Genomic DNA, 23,082 nt, shown 5'->3' on the forward strand with positions numbered 1-23,082 from the left:
GGACTGCATATGGAATTAGCATTTGATCATACCTATGTGAGGGAGCCTCCATAGAGTCTCAGGGATAGGGGGTTCAGAGAGCTTCGAGTCCGGCAACCATGTCCACACCAGTAACAAGTAATGTACTCCAACTCCAGGGACGGAAGCTTCTGCACTTGAGACCCTCCCAGACCTTGCCCTGTTTATTTATATCTCTTCATCTGTCTGTTCATCTGTTCATTTATGTCTTTTAATAAACTGGTAAATGCAAATACATGTTTCCCTGAGTTCTGTGAGCTGTTCTAGGAAATTCATCGAACCTGAGGAGAGGGTGGTCATTGGAGCTTCTGATCTATACTGGTCGGCCACCTGGGCTTTCAACTGGCATCTGAAGTAGGAGTGAGGAGAACAGTCTTGTGGAACTGAGCCCTAACCTGTGGGATCTGACATCCTCAGGTTGATAGTGTTTGAATTGAGTTAAATTGTAGGACACCCAGTTGATGTCATGGAGAATTGCTTGTTATGGAGGGGAAAACCCCATATATTTGATGACAAGAAGTGTCAGAAGCGAAGTGTTCCAAGTGGTAAATGAAACACACAATAGGAAATAACTGAGTTTTTCCCTACAAAGGGAAGTGGAAAGACTGGAGTTTTTCCATTACAGCTATAAACAACTGAATTGTATATTTTAAAAAGGTGAACTTTGTAGTATGTTAACTATTTCTCAATAAAGCTATTATTTTTAAAAAAATGAATAGTAGGACTTCGAGTGGTTGTGTCACTAGCATATATAAGGATCTGTCAGAGGCATCAGCCTTAGAATTTAATGCTAAAAACCCTGAAGCTAGAAATGAATCCAGTTAGGGAAGTTATAGCTTAGAAATATAGGAAATAGATTTCAACAAAAACATCATAATCAACAGTACCAGACGTGGAGGAATGTTGGGGTACAACCAAAAACATTGTCTTTTGATGTATTTTATGTCTGAGCTATGAATTATTTTTACTCTATCTTATTGTTTTACTAGTAGCTACGTCTTACCTGAGTGTTTTCAGCTAGGTAGCGAATGCACCACTGTAATAGCCATTCTAGGGGCATTGTTTGATGTCACAAATATGGAACACCTGACTGGGCTCTGAGAGCAATGTCAGTATTTATGGATGAAACACATAAGACATCTGTGTTTTAGAAGTAATGATTCTGCATTTCCTTAGTTCTTAGTTAGCTTAGTTCTTGTGTATTTTTGCCTCAATTGAGCCACTCTGGGTAAATCCTCCTACAGCTTGACCTTTCTTGCCCTTCCAGCTGTCCATCCCATTCTTTATCCATCAAACTGTTCGATCCCCTTGCCTTTCTAGTCCGTTTCATAGACTAGCAGATTATTACCCCAGCTATCACAGCTCTTTCTGCTTTGAGACTTTTCTTGGAAACTCTCTAGTAAAGTCTTCTAGAGAAAATAGTTTCTGGATATATGTATCCAAGAGTTGTTTAGACAGTTGTTGTTTCAAAGGTCTAAGATCCAGACTCTCGGGTTAGCCTTCAGCTGAGGCTCTGTGTTAATCCTCATCTCTCCCTAATTTTACTTTGTTTTGGCCAGTCCTTCACACCTGTTTGGTAGGTGCTAATTCCTACGTTGTTGCCTTGATGCTCTCTTCTCAGCCTACAACATGCTAAAGAACCTTTTGACAATTTTTTCAGTATGGCTGTCTTCACAAAATTTTCTATTCTGATAATTCCTCGACTCTTAACACCTAAATATAATTCTGTCAGTTCACAATATTTGGGAACTCCATGATCTTACAGAGAGACAGATGTGTAAATCTAGGATGGGTAAGGTGAGGAAATGAGGAAGTACATCTGTTAGGATGTGTTTTATTACTCATAGTGGCTCCCCCAGATTAAGGTTTCAGTAGTCTTGGGCACTTTGCAAAGCACTGGCAATGTGGTCTCACTGATGATCAAATGGGAAGGTGTTTTTTTTATCCATTTTCTTGCATATTCAAGGCAATGAGCCTTAGTGTTGTATTTAGAGGTGAAAAGCATTTAGTAAACAGAAAGATAGCTACTTGTGTTGAAGTCTATTGTCTAATTATCTATTTGTGCTGTAGTGATTGACATTTCTTCATCTGTGCTGGACTTACCTTCAATTGTAGTCTACTTTGATTATGGTAGCGATGATACAAAAGCATTTGTTAAAATGCAAAAATGCCTAGGTTAATGCAGAAAGAGCAGTAAAATACAATACAGACACTTAGAAAATATGCTGATGGTCTCATTGGAGTCATCTTTGCTCTTACTGCTGACAGAATTGCATATGCACTGTCCTCTGACTTTTGGGAACAGATCTTTTCCTTAAAGTCACTTTGCCATTTTATTTTCCTCATGACTTGACATACTATGCCATATTGGTGACAGACAAACTGTTCTTCACACTACCCTTCCTTGTTTAACTCTACATCCTCTCATGCTACAAAACAAAAGACTTATTAACCAAAATGTAAATGAAGTTGGAATTCAGGGGAGAAGGTGCAGGAACAAGCCAGAGTTAAGAGGCAGGGTGTTGTATTGGGAAGACAAGGGCTTTTCAGTTACATCTGTGTTTTATTTTTTTTTTATTTTTATTTTTTTAAAGATTTTATTTATTTGACAGAGAGAGACACAGCGAGAGAGGGAACACAAGCAGGGGGAGTGGGAGAGGGAGAAGCAGGCTTCCCGCGGAGCGGGGAGCCCGATGTGGGGCTCGATCCCAGGACTCTGGGATCATGACCTGAGCCGAAGGCAGACGCTTAATGACTGAGCCACCCAGGCGCCCCACATCTGTGTTTTAATTGTAGCTCCAGCCTTTACTGTTTCTGCGATTGGGGCAATTGAGTTAACCTGTCTGTATTTCAGTTTCCTCATCTCCGAAATGGAAATAATATAATACTTCCTATCGCACAGAAGGAGACTGAACCAGTGTTTATTGTTGTAGACAGAGACATTAACTTTGGATTGAATTTTGCTTGCAGGGCATTTATTCATTAACAGATTTTCAGTGAGCATCTACTGTGGGTTAGGTGCTATATTAAATGGTGGATATACAAAGGAGACCAATAAGATGCAGTCTTTATCCTCCAAGGGTTCAAACTCTAATATTGGATTCTTAACTTGTGTCCATGCCTTTGATTGTGTAGAATAGCAAAGACACATTAAGTGTGTTGGTGGTAAAAATTTTTAGTGCTGGTGGGGCAGGAAATGGTCCTGCAAGGTAGAAGGTAAATTCGCAGCTTGGATATGCTTCAGAAACTACAGAAACGTGTGGTCTTAAAGATTGTGTAGTAGATGATTGCTAGTAGTGGATTTATTCTCATCCAAGTGAATCCATTTTATTTTTTTTAAGTTTTATTTATTTAAGTAATCTCTACACCTAGCATGGAGCTCAAACTCATGACCCCTAGATCAAGAGTTGCATACTCTATTGGCCAAGCCAGCCAGGCTCCCCCAAGTGAATCCATTTAAATATCTTTGGATCTTAAAGTTCCACATTCATAAGTTTTTGAGTCATTATCAAAAAAGAAGACTTTTCCTTGCCTTAATTTCAGAATAATTAAATGCATGTTTTCTTTCATGGTTTTTGTGTTGATATTGTTTGTAAAAACAACACATATTCATTAGACAGTATTCATTATAAAATTTTGAATTTTGCCTTGGCAAAAAGAAACAGGACAGTGGGTATGTAAAAGGTTAACCTGTCTGCAGAGTACCTGTGAGTTAAAAAAAGGAAAAAAAGCAACAATCTAATAGAAGATTGAGTAAATAATAAAAATAAAAATTCATAGAAAAGAACAGCCCCCCATAAAAAAAGAAAGAAAACAAAAGATGCCCATCCATTATTGAATGGGAAATACCATTTTTTAGCTATAATATCAAGTACCTGTGACAAGGGAGGAAATACAACACTCATGTATTTGTGCAAGAGTTACTTTTACCGTTCTGGAACTAAATCTGGCAAGAAAGTAGTAAAATCTCTTTCAAGAGGAATTGTACATACCTACTCTGGAATATTGTACAGCTAATACATGAATGAGATAGAACTGTGTGATAACCTGGAGAGATTTTCATAATAAATTAAGGAAAAATAAAGCATTTTGCAAAATAACTTTAGTATGACTCCATTTTTTTCTATTTAAAATAAACATGTATTTGATTATGATTATTTGTATGAGTCATTAAGGTGTAGCCAACTGTATACCAGAGAGTGTTAATGTTGTTTACCTCAGGCCACTAGAATTAGTTAGTTGGGGAAGGGGGTTATTACCTTTATATTAGTTTCAATTGATACTTTTGTCATTTAAAAAAAGAAAATAGATTAAAAAGCAACAAGAGGAAGAAGAAAAAGCCCTTGGAGTCTCATTACTTGGATGTACAGATACATATTTCTTTTCATAAATGGAAGAATGCTATACAAGCTATTTCAAAGTCTTTAAATTAGCAGGTTTATAATAGATACATGGGTATACTTAACATTTTAATTTTTTTTAGAAACCCCCCAGGCCATTTTAACACCTTTAAAAGAGGTATAATTCACATAGTGTTAAAATGTATATATTTAAAGTCTTGTATTAATTTTGACGTCTGTATATATGCTCATGAAAGTATTACTACCATCAAGGTAATAAACATAATTATCACCCCAAAAAGTTTCCTCCTACCTCTTTATAAATCCCTCTGAGCTGCAGTACCCTCACTCCATTCCAAAGGCAAGCACTGATCTGCTTTCTGCCACTATAGATTTATTAGAATGTCATATAAATGAAATCAGAAAGCATAAACTGATCTGGCTTTTTTACTCAGTACATCTGTCCATATTGTTGCACATGTTAGCTCATAAAAATTACTGATATACTATGGATGTACCACAATTTGTTCACCTATTGGTGGATATTAGAGTTTGCAATTTGGAGCTATTAGAGCAAAGTTCTGTGAACATCTGTGTACAAGTCTTTTTATGGATATATTTTGTCATTTCTCTTGAGTAAATACATAAGAGTGATATGGCTTGGTTCCATGTAAATATATGTTTTAAGCTTTGAAGAAACTGCAAACCATTTTCCAGATATTTGTGCCATTTTACATCCCCACCAGCATTGTGTGAGAATTTCAGGCTGTCCTTTCTCTGTTGAATTTTCTTAATACCTTTTCCCAAAATAAGTTATATATATTATATGTGGGTCTATTTCTGGATTCTCTATTTTTCCATTGATCTAGTTGTCTTTCTTGATGCCAGTACCACACTGTCATGATTTCTGAGGCTTGTAATAATTCTTGTAATGAGATAGGATTAAGTCCTCCAACTTTATTCTTCTTTTTCAAAATTGTTTTGGCCATTCTAGGTCTTTTGCTTTTTTATGGCAATTTAATTTAATTTTTTGCATTTTTTATTAAGTTTTTTATCTTAATTCCAGTACAATTAACTATGTTAGTTTTAGAATCCGTTTTCTCTACAAATATTTTCTACAAAAAAGCCTGTTGGTTGGGGCGCCTGGCTAGCTCAGTTGGTAGAGCATGTACTCTTGATGTCGTTTAAGTCCCATGTTGGGCATAGAGCATACGTTAAAGAAAAAAAAAAAAGCCTATGGGAATTTGATTGGGTTTGTGTTGAATACTATGGATAGAATTGACATCTTACAATATTGAATCTTCTGACCCATGAACACGGCATATTTTCACAATTTGTCTTCTTTAATTCCCTCAGCAATGTTTTGAAGGTTTTAATGTACAAGTCTTGTAATTTTGTCAAATTTATATCTTTAGATGCTGTTATAGATGGTATCTTTCCTTTCAATTTTTAAATTTTCATTACTAGTGTATGGAAATACAATAGAGTTTTTTTTTTGGTTTCATATTGCAATCCTGCTAAAATTCATTTACTAGTTTTATTAGCATTTTTTTGTAGAGATTTCTTTGGATTTTCTATGTAAGTACTTTTGTCATTCCTGAACAAAGACAAATGAAGTAGAATTTTATTTCTTTTTCTTGACTTACTGCCCTAGCTTAGTACCTTCAGTATAATATTGACTGGAAATGGTGAAAGTAAACATTCTTGGTTCCAATCTCAGAAAGAAAGCATTCAATCTTTTACAACATTAAGTACGATGTTAGCTGTAGGTTTTTGAATTGTCTGGTCAAGGAAATTCTTTTTTATTCCTAATTTTCTGAGAGATTCATTATTTCAGTCAGGGATAGAAATTGGATTTTATTGAATGTTTTTCTTATACATCTTGAGACGGTCATGGTTTCTTTTGTTAACTACTTGCTTTATGTTACTTGATGTTTAAATAATAGACCAACTTTGCTTTCCTGAAATAAAATTTGTCTCTGAGGTAGGTTTTGTTTGTTTGTTTGTTTTTACATTATTGAATTTGGTTTGCTACAATTTTATTAATCTCATCTTAAGTTTTTTTGCATCTTAAGTTCATGAGGGATATTGGCTTGTGGTTTTCTGATAATTTTCATATTTGGGCATCTGGGTAATGTTGACCTCATAGAATGAGTTGGTAAGTAGTCCCTCATCTTCAGTACTCTAGAAAAGTTTGTATAGAATTGATACTATTTCTTCCTCAAATGATTAGTAGAATTGACTGATGAAGCCATGGGAAAAATAGGTCCCATAATGAGGAGAAAATGAGTCAATCAAAACTGATTTGTAACTGACATAGCTGTTAGAATTAGCAGACAAAATAGTTATTAAGTACAGTTATGATAACTGCATTTCCCGTGTTCAAAAAGTAGTGACGTCCATGACATAATTAGAGAAACATAATTGATAGAAATAGTAGATAGAAATTAGTAAGGCTATAGAAGACTTCAGTAGCACAGTCAACCAACTTGACCTAATTGACACAAGACACTCAAAGAACAGATACATGAGTGCGATTGTCAGATTTACCAAGATTGACCATATTATGACTTAGAGACAAGTTTTAATTTCAGAGGATTCAAATCAAAGCAGGTATGTCCTCTGACCACAATGCAGTTAAATTGGAAATGAGTAAGATAAACATCTCTGGAAAATCCCCCAAATATTCACAACGCAGAGTACTAACCACTATACGATCACGGCCTCCCCCAAATATTCAGAAACTAAATTACACACTTCTGTATAACCCAAGGGTAAAAGAGGAAATCAAAGGGAAATTATAAAGTATTTTCAATTGCATGGAAATAAAACCCAAATAAAAATTTGTGCTTGTATTCATTTCCTGTTGCTGCTGTAACAAATCACCACAAACCTGGTGACTGAAAACAACACAAATTTATTATGTCACAGTTTGGGAGGTCAGAAGTCCAAAATCAGTTTCATTGGACTAAACTTGAGGTAGCAACAAAAATGTATTTTTTGGGAGAGAATCTGTTCCCTTGCTTTTTCCATCTTTCAGAGGCTACCTACATTCCCCTTGGCTCTGGTCTTTTCTTCCTGTTCAAAGCCAGCACCATAACATCTTCAGATGTCTCTGATTCTCTTGCTTCCCTCCCAATTGTACGGACCCTTTTGATCACATTGGGCCCACTAGGTTAATTCAGGATAAGAGTCTTCCTCCCTTGAGATCCCTTAAGTTAATCACATCTGCAAGGTCACTTTTGTCGTGTAAGGTAACATATTACATAGGGTGCAGGGATTGGGACATGGACATCTTTGGCAGTACATTGTTCTGCGTACCACTCTGCTAATGTAGTATTTAGGTGGCAGTTTACACCTCTAAATGCACATATTTAGATATATGTGGTGGCTCAGTCATTAAGCATCTGCCTTCGGCTCAGGTCATGATCTCAGGGTCCTGGGATCGAGCCCCGCATCAGGCTCCCTGCTAGGCGGGAAGTCTGCTTCTCCCTCTCCCACTCCCCCTGCTTGTGCTCTCTCTTTTGCTGTGTCTCTCTCTCTGTCAAATAAATACAATCTTAAAAAAAAAAAAAAAAAAAAAGGTCTCAAATTAATGACCTCAGCCTCCATGTGAAGAAACTGTTCAAATAACAAATTATGTAAGATGAATAAAATCTGAGATCCGTAAAACATGGTGACTATAGTTGATAGCACCGTTTTGTGTAATGGAAATTTGCAAAGAGAAAAGAACTTAAATGTTCTTACCACCCCCCCAAATATATATGTGAGATGATAGATGTGTTAATGAACTAGATGGAGGAAGTCTTTGCACAATGTGTGCATATATCAGATCACCACAATGTATACTCTAAATGTCTTATTATTTTATATGTCACTTATACCTCAACAAAGCTGAGATTTTTTAAAAAAAGAACAAATTAAACCCAACGGAAATAATAAAGATAATAGGGGAAATTTTAAAAATAGGAAACAAAACAATTAGGAAAAAAGACGAATACAATGAAAAATGTAATTATTGAGAATATTAGAAGTATTAACAAACCAAAATAAAAAAATGAACAAACCAACAGTTTGACTCTTACCTTCACAATGTGTAGTGTTAAAGCTGGAAGTAAAAAAATTTTTCAACTTTCTATTTTTATTTGAATCCAGTTAACATACAGTGTTATATTAGTTTCAGGTGTACAACGTAGTGATTCAACATGGAAGTAAAAATTTTTTTGTTAGAGATGTATGTTTTTGGTGGAATTCTGTCTAGAATCCTCATTTTGTTTTCTTTTTTGGTTCCAGCGCTAGACCCCGGGCAGACTAGTTTATACTATTTAACCTTATGTGAAGAAGTCATAGAGCCTTTTAACATATGATGAGAAGCATAATCATCAAGCCATCCATACATTTCAAATAGTAACCCCTGAAAAGATGCTGGAAAACAATGACAGACTTACTCCTTAGTGTTGCTTTAGGTTGACATCTCTCAGTGACCCATCAGTTTTACTTATTTTATCACCATTAATAGTTTTTCTAGTTCATGTACATGTCCATTGTAAAAACTTACCTTCTCTCAACTGGGTTTTTTCTTTGCTCTGCCCCAGTTTCTTAGAAAAATCATCAAATTTCCTAGGTTCTCATAAGGATCTATGGAAGAACAAAAAGACAGATTAGGATCCCCAGCCTCAAGAAACTTTAGATAAAATTCTTGAATATATTGTAATTGGTATCATATAATGCCAGCTTCTAGGAATTAAAAACCAGGATCTAAAAAAGGGAAATAACGTGAAAAAATGATAGGAAAAAGACAAGAACTGGGTGTTAAGTGTGGGAACTCTGATTGGAAGTTCCATTATTAGAACATTCTACTCTTTATATACAACTCTGTGACAATGTAAGGAGGCCCTTCCCTTACCAGTAGTGACGTATCTATTCTTCATAAGTCTTCATAGTGTTGTGTCTCTTCAGTCCAGAGACTCAGACTCTGGACACACTCATCTTAAATCTTAGAGCTAAAGAGTTCATGTTATATTTCAAAAGAACAGAGAACTAGAAGGGAGACTTTTTATAATTCACGGTCTCTTATCTGGGTATTATGTGGCCACAAGGTCTTCAGCTGATTCGTGCCTTTTAGGCACTCCTAGACCATCTCATTCTTGTTACTGGATCATGGGGGAAAAATTAAAACCTCCTGCCAAACCAGAAAATGCTCTTCACAAATACAGGAAAGAAAGAAAATAGTTTTATTATTGAATAAGCACTAAGTGAGCATTACATGCAACCCACTAATGAGATTACAGACAGAAGGAAATCTCACCCTTTCCTAAAGCCAGGCAAATACAATTCATTACATACATGCTCATACATGTACATTCATTACATGCATGTACATACATGTTCTCAAGATAATTTGTCCTCATGTAGCAAGACTATACCGGCACCATTGCTGCTGTATCTAGTTCACTGGAAATTCTCTTTGTAGTTGGGGTGTCCATCTGTGTTAGTCATTTGCCTTTATCCAGAGGAGAAATTAAACTTCGCATATGTTTATGATAAGCAGGTAGTTGCCTAGAGGAAACTCCCATGATTACAAGAAGAGATGGCTCCCAGAGTCTTTTTTTTTTTTTTTAAAGATTTATTTATTTGACACAGAGAGACACAGCGAGAGAGGGAACACAAGCAGGGGGAGTGGGAGAGTGAGAAGCAGGCTTCCCACCAAGCAGGGAGCCCGATGTGGGGCTTGATCCCAGGATCCTGGGATCATGACCTGAGCCGAAGGCAGACGCTTAATGACTGAGCCACCCAGGCGCCCCTGGTTCCCAGACTCTTAAGAAAGTCATTCCTGAGTTATAAAGCTGCCAAGAGTCTTCTTTAGCATTTAAAAAGATTTACACATATACCAGAAGGATAGAGGAAGGATTTACAATTACAAGCTTTCTCTAAGCAAAGATCTAAGAAAAGGGAAAGTAGAAGAGGTCTTTTCCCTTTTTGGCACCAGAAAAAAAATGAAATTTTATTAACCTTTAACAGTTTACTGGGCACTTACTTGACTACTGAGGAAATAAGTAATAAAGAAGAAGTGATCTAGTAAAGAGAAGCAAGTTTACCAACATGGTATCTTCAGTAAAAGTTGTTTTCGGATTTATATTGCATAGCTAGTGGAATATGTTAGGACTAAAAGTTTACCTCTCCTATGTAATCACCTCTTTCACATTCTTTTAATCTCTGTGGAATGATGATGCTTCCACTTTCTGGTGTAAAACAAATGCTGTCGAAGAGTTCCATGAGTTCTCCAAGTCCACTGTAGATCAAAAAACATGTAAAATTCTAACATCTTTGGTAAGATTAACTTTTTTTTTTTTTTAAGATTTTATTTATTTGTCAGAGAGAGAGAGTGCGTACAAGCAGGGGGAGTGGCAAGCAGAGGGACAAGCAGACTCCCCGCTTTGCAAGGAGCCTAATGCAGGGCTGATTCCCAGCAACCTGGGATCATGACCTGAGCCGAAGGCAGACACTTAGCTGACTGAGCAACCCAGGCGTCCTGGAAAGAGAAGATTAACAGTTCTTAAAATTTATTTCAGTAGTATTTTTATAAAGAGCGGTCCTAAAATCTAGAACAGAATACCTCCACTTCAGTCATATAAGATAAAACAAGATTGAAACAATTAGTAAAAATCAGTTTTAAAAGCTTCACTCTTTTATTTCTTCAAATTTTAAATTGTTACAAATATTGAAGAACAGAGGAAAGCCCTGCCATTGTTCAAATATCGTAGTCTGAGTCTTAACATTAAACTTTTTTCCTCATTTCCTTCCAGACTTTACATAAGTATTTTACACGGTTATAAATGTAATACAGGTATAATTTTTTATTTTGCCTTTTGTCTTTTTTAACCTAATGTATTTTTAAGCCCTTAGCCTACTCTAACTAGCCCAAAGCCAAATCTTTGCTACTAGAAGCAGCTCATAGAAATCTTTGCTGCGACTTGGTCCTGGTCAGTTGATTGACACTTCAGCTGTGTAATTCCATCTTACGGTGGACTTCCTACAGACCAGTCAGGAAGTTTTTCTTTCTTCCTACTTACTCTTGACTAAAGTGACTTAATAAAAGTCATGTACATCTAACCCTTTTATAGTTCTTTACTGCCTATTATTTTATCTTTCATGATTTACTTGCTTTCAAATACCAACCTGTGAACTTTTCTTCCCTTAACAAAAATGTAGTAGATTGAACATACAGGGATTTTGACTAAGTTGATTTGTTACGGTAGTTCCTACCAAAAGATCAAAACTATAAAGGTTCACATTCTTGTTTGCAGTTCAGTTTAAAAAAAACAAAGATTAGGGGCGCCTGGGTGGCTCAGTCGTTAAGCGTCTGCCTTCGGCTCTGGTCGTGATCCCAGGGTCCTGGAATCGGGCCCGCGTCGGGCTCCCTGCTCAGCGGGAAGCCTGCTTCTCCTTTCCCACTCTCCCTGCTTGTGTTCCCTCTCTCTCGCTGTGTCTCTCTCTGTGAAAAAATAAATAAATAAATCTTTAAAAAATAAAAAATAAAGATTGTAAAAATATATAGTGTACATATACTTGTGTCTTTTAAATGCTGGCAAGAAATTCGGCCAAAATATTCACAACATCTCAGAGATATTTTTTCCAACTTTATATCTGTCTGAATTTTATAAGTGTTCCTCAATGGGCATATCTTACTTTTATGATTAGAAAAAAATACATGTGTGGCACCTGGCTGGCTCCGTTGGTAGAATGTGCGACTCTTGATCTCTGGGTCATGAGTTCAAGCCCAACATTGGGTGTGAAGCCTACTTTAAAAATTAAGAAAGAGAGAAAGGTTATAAATATTTTTCTTATAAAACCCTGCATTTTGGAAAATAAGGAAGCTAACCATTGCCATCCTTTTATACTAAATTTCTACCCTCCAAGCTCCCTCTCCCCATTTTGGGGAATTTTTCTAAGTCTTAGGGTGAATGATAGTCTGTGTATATGTAGGAATTGTGACTGGCAGGACTAGGAGAAGAAAGAATAATCTAGATACAGAAATAGCATTGTGGGGGCAGCTGGGTGGCTCAGTCGTTAAGCATCTGCCTTCGGCTCAGGTCATGGTCCCAGGGTCCTGGGATCGAGCCTCACATCGGGCTCCCTGCTCAGCGGGGAGCCTGCTTCTCCGTCTCCCACTCCCCCGTGCTGTGTTTCCTCTCTCGCTGTGTCTGTCTCTGTCAGATAAATAAATAAAAATTTTTTTAAATAAATCTTAAAAATAAAAAAGAAATAGCATTATGCTAGTGATAAGAGGCATGTGTGTCATTCTTGCACTTACTATACACTATTTCTGACATCTCTTAGTCAGGAGTTCAGATTAGTGACCAGGGCTTAACTATTTGGACTTTCTTTAGCACTCATACTCCTGCAAGGAAGAGGCAGTATATGTTCTAGATCATGTTTTACACACCATAGCTCTTCAGGATGCATTCTGTCTCTGTCTCTTAGCTGCTATTGATTCTTCTTATGTGATCTACCATTTTACATAATAGTTTTTCTCAGTGTTCTAATTACGTCAGGCTTCAGGGAAGACTGTGCAAAATTACATGGGTTTAGTAAAATTCAGTCAACTTATGAATCTTCTCTATTAGCCCCCTTTCTCCAAGCCCAGCACTTACCTCCTGAATTGCACAGGGATAGTTGTTAGCTTTTAATTTGCAAGATTAAAAGCTTGACTCCAATAGAGGCCATATAAAAAGTAAATGAAAAACAAGGGACTCTTCTACTTACAGGAATGACTTGTCAGGCCTTTACCAGATGTCATTAAAATGTATGGCATTGTGCTTTCTTTTTTAAAATAGAGTCGCTACCAGTTACAATAGTTTTGATAGGGCACAATTTTCTGGAGTCTGTATTCCATTCTAGGGGGAGAGTTGAAAATGGGAACGTTTCTAACTTGGTACAGTCTTGGCATGAGTCTCTGTCCAAGAAAAGCAAAGAATCTTCTAAAACCCAATCATTAAACTTGTCTGTGTCCCTAGTATTTTTCTGAATTTATATATTAGTCATTTCCTAACAAGAGCACTCAAGGAAAACATCATTTTTCTGCCAATAATGTAAAAATTTGCAGAAGTCTTGAAATCATAGTATTGCTTTTTTGTTTACGTTTCCTTATTTTGTATTTTAAAGTAGTAGAAATTAAATGTGCCTATAAGAGTTGAGTTCTTATGAGGGGTAGGGGAAACTGCTTTAGGTATCTCTAAATTCAGATAATTTTGAATCTCATACAGAGATTGTCCCTTGTCCTGTGGTGCTTTCATTCAAGACAAGGGGGAGAGAATCCGTGTCTTTGTCTTGGGGTGTCCGTATTACATCTTTCATATAGAGCTGCTATTATTTCTTTAGTCAGCAAATTTAAGTGCCCACTTTGTATAAGGAACTCTGCTTGGCATGGTGTATGATGCCTTAAAGAATATTTTCAATAAAAGAATAACCCAGTCAGATCAGTTATTTATAAAGGCCGTCCGTCAGTATTGTATATGATGTCTTAAAGTGAGAATCAGAGACAGTTAAGAGACCATCTTATAGTAACATCAGTGCAATAATATGGGCCTAATCTAAGGTATAGGCATTGGGAATGGGCTAGAAAGGAAAGAACAAATCTGAGACAGTGTCTTAAATGTAATTCTCTTATTCTAGCTAATTCAGGATTAATTGTCCGGTAAATCAGAGTTGATGTCTCTGTCTTCCTCCCCACTCTTCCCTCCTCCCCACTATAGCACACCCAAAGTTTAGTGCACCTCTCCTTCAGTAATGGTAGGAGAGGGGATGTATATCAGAATCTCTTCAGACACTAGGTATGTATGTATCTGTGTTCAGGTTTTCAGAAGATTGTATATCTCCTAAAGAAGTGTGTGTTTTCTCTTACTTCATTTTGTGAATTACTACTTTAAATCAGAACTTGAAATAGCCACTTAAACAGAGTAACAATTTCTGCTGCATAAGGAGCTCTTTTTTAAAAAGCATGTTATGTTGTCCATGGAAGAAATGTTTTTTTGTTTTTGTTTTTATGGTTTTCGGTTGTGGGTATGGTTGATATATTCCTGAAAAATAAAGTTTATCCACATCTTTGGTTTTTGTTGTTTAGAGGGAACCACTCCTGAGTGTATATTTGATACCAAAGAATCCTCCAGAAAGTGGTCTTCCCCTTTTCTCTGAATGGAATTTAGAGCTAAATTTATGCATATATGAAATAAAATTTAAAATAAAATGTACGTGTTTCCTAAGCTCTAACTCTTAAAGAGAGCTCTGCTGTGGAATCAGAATTAATCACATTTTGGAGAGATGCGCATAAAACAGACTGGTTATATAAAATCAGAAGATCCATAAAAAATGAAAAGAGACCACTACATACATACATACATACACACATGAATATACATATTCAATAGAAGACTGTGAAGCAGTAGAAAATTTAAACCCATGCATGGTTACCACAATTTTAATTCCATACTTTGGGAAAATAGTTTACTTTGAGTAGGTCACCAAAGAAGAACAACAGTGGTCTAATGTTTTCTTGTTCATTAGGGTCTGTGAGGGGAAGGATTAAAAAAAAAAAAAAAAATTGAGGTGTGTGTAACAAAGGAAATTTACAAGAGTATTTTTTATGATGTTGCAATAATTTTGAGAAGAATGTTAAATGTTTCCTTTTCCTTGTTCCCCAGAACAGTGTAAGTGTTCATATTCTGCTGTTCTTCTGAAAAAGAGTAGGCTGTCCAGAGAGATTGGTTGGTTTTGCTTAATGAGTGATCTTATATTTCTGTAGGGAAATAGTACAGGGTACCTTCAGCTTTGTGTTTATTCACTTTTGATAATGTCTCTATTTGTTAAGTGGCCTTTCTTTGACTCTTCTCCCTACCCATCTGCCTGTCATACCTTACTTCTGTTGACTCATGTGTTAACTTCTGTAGGATCCTTTTAAAATATTCTATTTGGTATCTGATGTTTAGTCTTTAAATTGTACATCCAAATGTTGAATGATTTTGTGGAATTTGCAAGCCCAATGAATATTTAAAAATCCTTTGTAGGCTTAATTTTCCATCTAGAACTTCTGATACAATATAATCAGTAAAAATTAGGTTATCTTTCTTGATTTTCTCCCCAGCAGTATGAACAACTAGACTGATAGTATTGATCTGAAATGAGAACTGAATGTTGTAGAAGTGCTGCCTAGTGAAATCTTAATCAGAGTGTTCTTTTATTGTCTAGAAAGCTTTAAAAAACAGAAGCTGGAATTTGGTATTTTTTGTAGCTTAAAGGAACCTTAGATATCACCTAATCTCACTCCCCTCTTTATAGTTAAATATGCAGGTGCCAGAGAAGTGTGACTTGCTTTAGATCACATAATTAATTAATAATAGAAGCAGACCCAAGCCTAGAATTGGCTGGTGGGCCAATTTCTCGTATAGATACCACATACTGAATTATGTTTCCTAACCATGAAATAGGAGGAACCTAGGACACTGGTTGGAAGGCTGTATGTGCTGATGTGAACAGTCTGTGCCTAAGACATGTGCCAGTGCAATCTTTGGGCCACAACCACACAGTTGTTCACTTGATCATTCAGCTGTTTCTTCCATATGGGTGAAGCCCTCTTGTGTTCTGCTAAATTTGAATACAGGTATCACTTTAGACTCGGTATTTCCAAACATGACTTTGCAGTGGGAAGTAATGGCCCTGATCTTGTATTTCAGCTCAGACAGCTGTAACTGCACCAAAGATGTGGAAGAAACCAAAAGATCGGACCCGAACCACTGAAGAGGTGTTAGAGGCAGAAGTGGAGGTAAGGGGCAAAGTAAATCTCTTTAACTTATCTTCAGAGTAGTGGTGCCATTTCCTAAGACAAGTGTGGATTTATCTCTCTTTTTTGAGATACTGTTTTTCAAACAAAACGTGATATATCAAGCTCAGTCTGATTGTTTTCGTCCACCTACAGAATTTTAAAAAGATTTTTGATACCATATGCAGTTTCACCAGATTCTTGTCTCTCTTTCAAAATTCCTCTTCTAAAATGGCAAAACTAATGTACTGCTTAATTTTTGGTTAATCCCCCAACCCCCTCAATTGAATTTTTCCTTCTGTTAACTAGATGGAAAGACTACTCTGGTAAAGAAAAATGGAAACAGTTTTTTCAAATACTCAGTAGCAGTGGTGGTTGGTAGAAATCATCAAGTACATTTTAGGGAAATTCATCTTTTAACTGCATCCCAGTAACATAACTTTTCACATATGATTTGTCTGTTTGAAAACTAAACCATGCCAGATTTTGCTGTAGGTTACAGCACGACAGGAGACCATGTAAAGAAGAAACAAGGGTAGAGTTACTCCTAAGGAGTGTCCTATCACTTTCATAGTCTATAATCTCAGTATCCTTAGTGCTGTGTTCTGAAGTTTATAAATGAAGAGTAATCTAAAAAATATGTATGTTGCTTTTTTCTTTTTGAACTCTTAACATCTACTTTATTAAAATAATTTTTATTAAATGCGTAAGGTGATAACATTAGAATATACAGAATATTTTAAAGTGACTTTAAATGCATTTATTTCAAAAGGCTTTTCTCTCTAGTTTTAACTCTTACCCTTTCCAGGCAGTTCACAGTACCCCTTTGTTACTTCCCCGTCCTGTCACTGCTCTTACGTGATGCTCTACTGATGTCACAGTTAGTCCCATAGCAACCACTAAAATGTTTCTTGGAAGTGATTTCAGTGTGGTTATCAGGGGGTAAGAATTGGCAGGAAGTTATAGAGGTGCAAATAGTTGCTGCACTTGTCTTGCAGCTGAACAAGAAAATGTTGCTCCTACAGAGAATAAAATACCTTCCAAAGGCAGGGGAATCTCATACATTCCTGGTATGGCTGTAAGAGCTTCATAAACTGGTTTCTCTTTCGATTCCACTATTTTTTATTCATTTTCTTCTGTTATACTTCTTATTCCTCTGCTAGATTTCTAAGCATTATTGAATATTAAATGGGTAGGCCATCACTGGCGCAAATACTCATCCTCTTCTTTAGGTCAGGGGTTGGCCAGCATTTTCTGTAACAATTTCTCAGCTCTGTTCCTGTAGCCCAAACACTGCCATAGACAGTGTGTAAATGGATGATTGTGACTGTATTCCAGTAAAACTTCATTGATGGACTTTGAAATTTGAATTTCATATAATATTCATGTGTCATAAAATACTCTTCTTTGGAATTTTTTCAGTGACTGCAAATGCAGAAACCATGCTTACCTTGCACACTGTACAGAAATGGGATGAGCCAGATTTGGCCCATGGACCATAGTTGGCTAAAACCTGCTTCAGATTGTTATTCTTCATACATGAGAACTATTTTGACTTACTCTGAATCAATCACTTTTTTCTTAACCTTATAGTTTAAAAGTATAATAAAAAAGAATTTGTTTGCACACACACCTTTTTTTCCCCCCAGAAATCCAATTCCTTGTCTTTCCTATAGTTGAACATTTATTAGAGTAGTTTAGTGCATACTGGGTGTCATTATCTTTTTTTTTCACTGATCCTCAAGCTCTCCTTTTCTTCCAGATTTTTCACAGCCTTTAAAACAATGGGTTTCAGATATTAGCATATTTTAGGTTATATATTAGGTTATTATATCATTGCAAATATTTTATCAAATTCTATAAATTATAGCCTAGAAGGGTAACGTGCAGGGTAATTCATCTTAAAATTGCTGGTCAAGGCATCTTAAAATTTCTTTTAAAATTTTAGGATATTTCATCTGTTACTACACACATAGTTGTCTGGTCTGACTTTCTGGCACTTCAAAAACTCATGAGTTGAATAGGCAGTTTTATCAGCTAAATTCTTCTTTTAACAGCTTCCTATAAAAATTTAACCTTTGACAGTCAAGCCAATAAGGTATTTTCTTTCTTTAATCTGGTTTTCTTAGTAAACAGTTTAGGAACTGTTAGTTACAAACTAGTTTAATATGAGTGTCATCCAGCTAAAAGAAAAATAATCATCATAAATACTTAGTGCAGCTAATTTTGTGATTCCCTTGAAAAATATCCTTCTAACAGTGTTCCTCAGACACCTCAGTGATTTTGTGTTCTCTAAATTATGGTTTGTTGCTTATGGAACCAAGTTTCTTTATACTTCTTTTTCCAGTTAGAAATTAACTTTCCAGGTAATACATTCTCTAGTTATATCCAGTAGATTTTCTTTTGCTGATTTTAGGTACAGAGAAGAGGCCTGATATATTTTTTCTCTAAAATAACACTTTTATAAGCTCTGAAAAAAGAACTCCCTATAACTGTATAATGTAGTTATACTGCTCTTTAATAAGTTTAAGTACCATCGACAGACTGTCATGCCAAATTATGTTTTTTTAAAGGTTTTATTTATTTTTTGACAGAGAGACAGCAAGAGAGGGAACACAAGCAGGGGGAGTGGGAGGGGGAGAAGCAGGCTCCCCGCCAAGCAGGGAGCCCAATCCAGGGCTTGATCCTAGGACCCTGGGATCATGACCCGAGCCGAAGGCAGACGCTTAACAACGGAGCCACCCAGGCGCCCCTCTCATGCCAAATTATTAAGGATCTTGATGATCTATACTTAATTAGAAGGTGTCATTGCAAGGTCATTATAAGTTAGACTACAATAGAATGTAGAATAAGAAAAAGTAAGGTTGTTGATTCGTGATTCAAACTTGGGGGATCTGTTTTTTCTCAAACTTTAAAAGATGCTCACTCTGTGCCATGTTTTAAAAAGAAATTATTTCAGCCTTTATTTTCTTGAAATTTTTATGTCTGTCTTTCTTTTGATGGTTTCCATACTGTGTTTTCCTGTTGGGCGAGTAGAGAAAGCACATGTGCACACAGAGGGGGTGTGTGTGTGTGTGTGTGTGTGTGTGTGTGTGTGTGTGTGTTTTCAAGTTTGTGTTTGCATGAACTTTTTGTTTTCATTATGGAAGCAAGTCCTAAAAACCATCTGTTTCTGTTGACAACATTTAAAAATTTTGTCTTTTCCCCATGATCTGATGTATGTTAGAAGAAAATTGACTAGTAGTATACCTGTTATAATATTTTACTTATGTAAGAAAGTAGGATTTGTAACCCTTTAATTTTTTGAAAAAACAATTTTATGAATCAATTGGGGTAACCACTTGCTTGTGTATATGACGTTCTTTTATACAATCCTCTGTTGAATGAGTTCAACAGAGCCTCTATTTTTTGCTCTCCTAGCATGAATTTTTCAGTTAGAATGTCTATTTCCTCTGAGTGCTTCTTCCAAAGGCTTGTTTTTTTAGAGTGCTTACCCTTCATGGTAAAGGAAGACATAAAGTTCATGGAGAAGTGCCTCAAGGAATTTTGATGGTTCATATATGGTCCTCAAGAAATTTTTTTAAAGATTTTATTTAATTATTTAGAGAGAGTGCATGCAGGGTAGGGGCAGAGGGATAGAGAGAAGAGAATCCCAAGCAGACTCTGCGCTGAGCAAGAAGCCTGTTGCGGGGCTTCATCCCACGACCCTGAGATCATGATCTGAGCCAAAACCAAGAGTCAGATGCTCAACCAACTGAGCCACCCACGCGCCCCAAGAAATTAATTTTTGTTTGATATATATGAAACTATTGTGGTCAAAAATCATCTGGTGAATAACTTCAATTCTATTTTGCTTTTTAAAAATAGGGTGCATCAAACAGAGAAAGACATGTATCATATGACCTCACTGATACGAGGAATTCTTAATCTCAGGAAACAAACTGAGGGTTGCTGGAGTGGGGGGTGGGGTGGGAGGGATGGGGTGACTGGGTGATGGACACTGGGGAGGGTATGTGCTCTGGTAAGCGCTGTGAATTGTGCAAGACTGTTGAATCTCAGATCTGTACCTCTGAAACAAATAATGCAATATATGTTAAGAAAGAAAAAAAGAAGAAGAATGTAGCAGGAGGGGAAGAATGAAGGGGGGGAAATCGGAGGGGGAGAAGAACCATGAGAGACGATGGACTCTGAAAAACAAACTGAGGGTTCTAGAGGGGAGGGGGTTGGGAGGATGGGTTAGCCTGGTGATGGGTATTGAGGAGGGCACGTTCTGCATGGAGCACTGGGTGTTATGCACAAACAATGAATCATGGAACACTATATCTAAAACTAATGATGTAATGTATGGGGATTAACATAAGAATAAAAAATTAAAAAAAAAAAAATAGGGTGCATCAGCAGCACCTTGGTGACCCAGTCGGTTAAGCATCCCTCTCTTGATTTTGGCTCAGGTTGTGATCTCAGGGTCTTAAGATCCAGCCCCGCATCAGGCTTCGTGCTCAGCATGGAGTCTGCTTGAGATTCTCTACCTCTGCCCCTGCCACTTGTGTGCTCTCTCTCTCTCAAAAATAAATAAAAATAAACCTTTAAAAAATAAAAATAAGATGCACCAGAACCCAGATTTCTCCCTCCGTAGAGGAATATATACCAAGCACTTTTCTGTATATAATTTGAATAAGGTTACAACCACAGAGACTTCTAAGAACCAATAAACAAAGTAGATTTTAGTTAACAAGTGGCCTCCTTGTAAAATGAGAGATGATCAACTTTGTAGGACCTAGATACTTTATTCATCAAACTCTCCATTTAGCAGCAACAGGAATACAAAAAAATACCTTCTAATGTTTCTTTTTATATATTTGCTGAGCCTTAGTGGCAAGGGTAGGAGTGCTTGATTTAGATTTCTGACTAGGACTCTTTCATGTCCAACAAGTGCAAGGATTAACAGTTCTTTCCATTCGAACCTTTGGTACATTTAGATTTCATTAGTCATGTTAAAGCATTTCAGTAGCCATGTGACTTGTCTTCTCTATGCCAAGAGATGAAATGAGAAAAGTGTTTTAAATAAACTTAGCATTGTACCATATGCTGAACACAGACATCCTTTTTTTGAGTGACATGTTTTCCTGTGCCTTTTGAGGGGATAGGTGTAGGTTTACATGCATATTTACATGGTAAAAATCATGTAACCTCTCTGTTCACTTATGCTTTAGCCGAAAGCTGAAGAGGAGCTTTCAGATGACAAAGTACTTGAATCTGAACAGGATAAAATGAGCCAAGGGTTTCATCCTGGAAGAGACCCCTCTGACCTAAAAAAAGTAAAAACTGTGGAGGAAAATGGAGAAGAAGCTGAGCCTGTACGTAATGGTGCTGAAAGTATTTCTGAGGGTGAAGGAATAGATGCTAATTCAGGCTCCACTGATAGTTCTGGTGAAGGGGTGACATTCCCATTCAAACCAGGTAAGTGTATCCCTGCCTTCCTGTGCATGTCTTTCCTTCTCACCTTCTCTCTGTTATAATCTTACAGCAATGTTGGCTCCTTGTAGAGAAATATTGGATGGAAGATAAGAGGCTCATCACAGTGTAATATTTACAGAATAGATTAACAGGCATAAGTTAGGGACTAGCAAATCCTGGGAGTTCTCTGTGGGCGGAAGTGATATCTGATGCTAGTATTCTGCTTTTACTGGCAGAGCAGCTGGCAGAGGATATCAGTCAGTGCTAGGCTGGTGGAATTCTACAGGAGGAATTTACTTTTATTTAGTTTAATTGAAAGGGCTGTTTCAGTGCTCCTTTGTGCTCATCATTTCACAAGCCTTAATCACTTACCCTTACTATATGTAATACACTGACATTTTTTACTCTATTCTCTTCTTTTAAAAATGTTGGGTTATGGGGTGCCTGGCTGTCTCAGTCGGTAGAGCATGTGACTCTTGATCTCAGGGTCGTGAGTTCAAGCCCCACGTTGGGCATGGAGCCTACCTAAAGGGAAGAAAAGAAAAAAGAAAAAAAAAATTTTTAATGTTGGTTGTAACTCCCTAATTTCACAGCAGAAATTTGTTGACAGAAATCACTCTGTAGAACTGAACTACAATCATCAGAAGCAGTGTGACTAGCTTATTAAGCACATGCAGTATGAGAAGTGTCCTGTGAAATACATGATAAGCCCCAGAGGCTCTTTCATCTTTAGGCACCGTCAGGTCCATTAAAGTCTGTCCCAATCCTATGTAAACCATGTTTAACTTTGAGATTTTCGGAGTGATTTGGCATGGACATGTGGGGAAAGATGGTTCATTTGATCGAAAATTTGGGGTGGGTACAGCGTTTTTCTTAGTTTGCCAAATCTGAGTGACTTCTGTGTCAGATTGGGTTTGAAAGTAGAGTATCAGACATCAACAATGATCTTAGACAAAAATTAGTGACATACAACCAACATTTTTAAAAATGGAGAATAAAAAATTGTCAGTGCGTTACAGGAGCAAGGGTAAATACTGTTTTAAGAAACTTTTATTTCTTTTATTTAAATTTGTATTTGTTCTGAGTCATATGGTCATTATATTTCTTATTGTGAGTTGTAGTAAGAAATGTTTGAAAGTCACTGATTGATACCACCTTAATAAAATGATCTTTTCACTACCAGTAAACTGCTGCCAGTGGGCTTTATGAAATTGAAGGGCTATGCTATAGTTACATTTTTTTTTTTAATTTTAGGACTCAATATACTAAAATTACTTCTAAAGATCTAGGCTTGTATCATATCATGAAGCACTTGTGGCTACCACCAGTCCTTTAGGAGATTGAGACACTATTGTCATTTATCGGACTGTGTCAGTGTGTGTGTGTTTTGTTTGTTTTTTGAGTAAGCTTTATGCCCAACATGAGGCTCAAACGCATGACTCTGAGTCCCAT

At 36.6% G+C, this 23,082-nt stretch overlaps 1 protein-coding gene across 24 annotated transcripts in view; it reads left to right on the plus strand.

The window, feature by feature from the left end:
* The window catches only part of EIF4G3 (eukaryotic translation initiation factor 4 gamma 3), a 332,624-nt gene that overhangs the window by 231,757 nt on the left and 77,785 nt on the right, over positions 1 to 23,082 (plus strand). For all 24 annotated transcript variants that reach the window (XM_036099078.2, XM_078073724.1, XM_036099079.2 and 21 more), the window contains 2 exons: positions 16,088 to 16,176; positions 21,387 to 21,633. In XM_036099078.2, coding sequence (XP_035954971.1) covers positions 16,088 to 16,176; positions 21,387 to 21,633 — 336 coding nt within the window. The remainder of the gene's footprint in view (positions 1 to 16,087; positions 16,177 to 21,386; positions 21,634 to 23,082) is intronic.

The sequence above is a fragment of the Halichoerus grypus genome, chromosome 5, assembly GCF_964656455.1.
Source record: "Halichoerus grypus chromosome 5, mHalGry1.hap1.1, whole genome shotgun sequence".
Lineage (NCBI taxonomy): Eukaryota > Metazoa > Chordata > Mammalia > Carnivora > Phocidae > Halichoerus > Halichoerus grypus.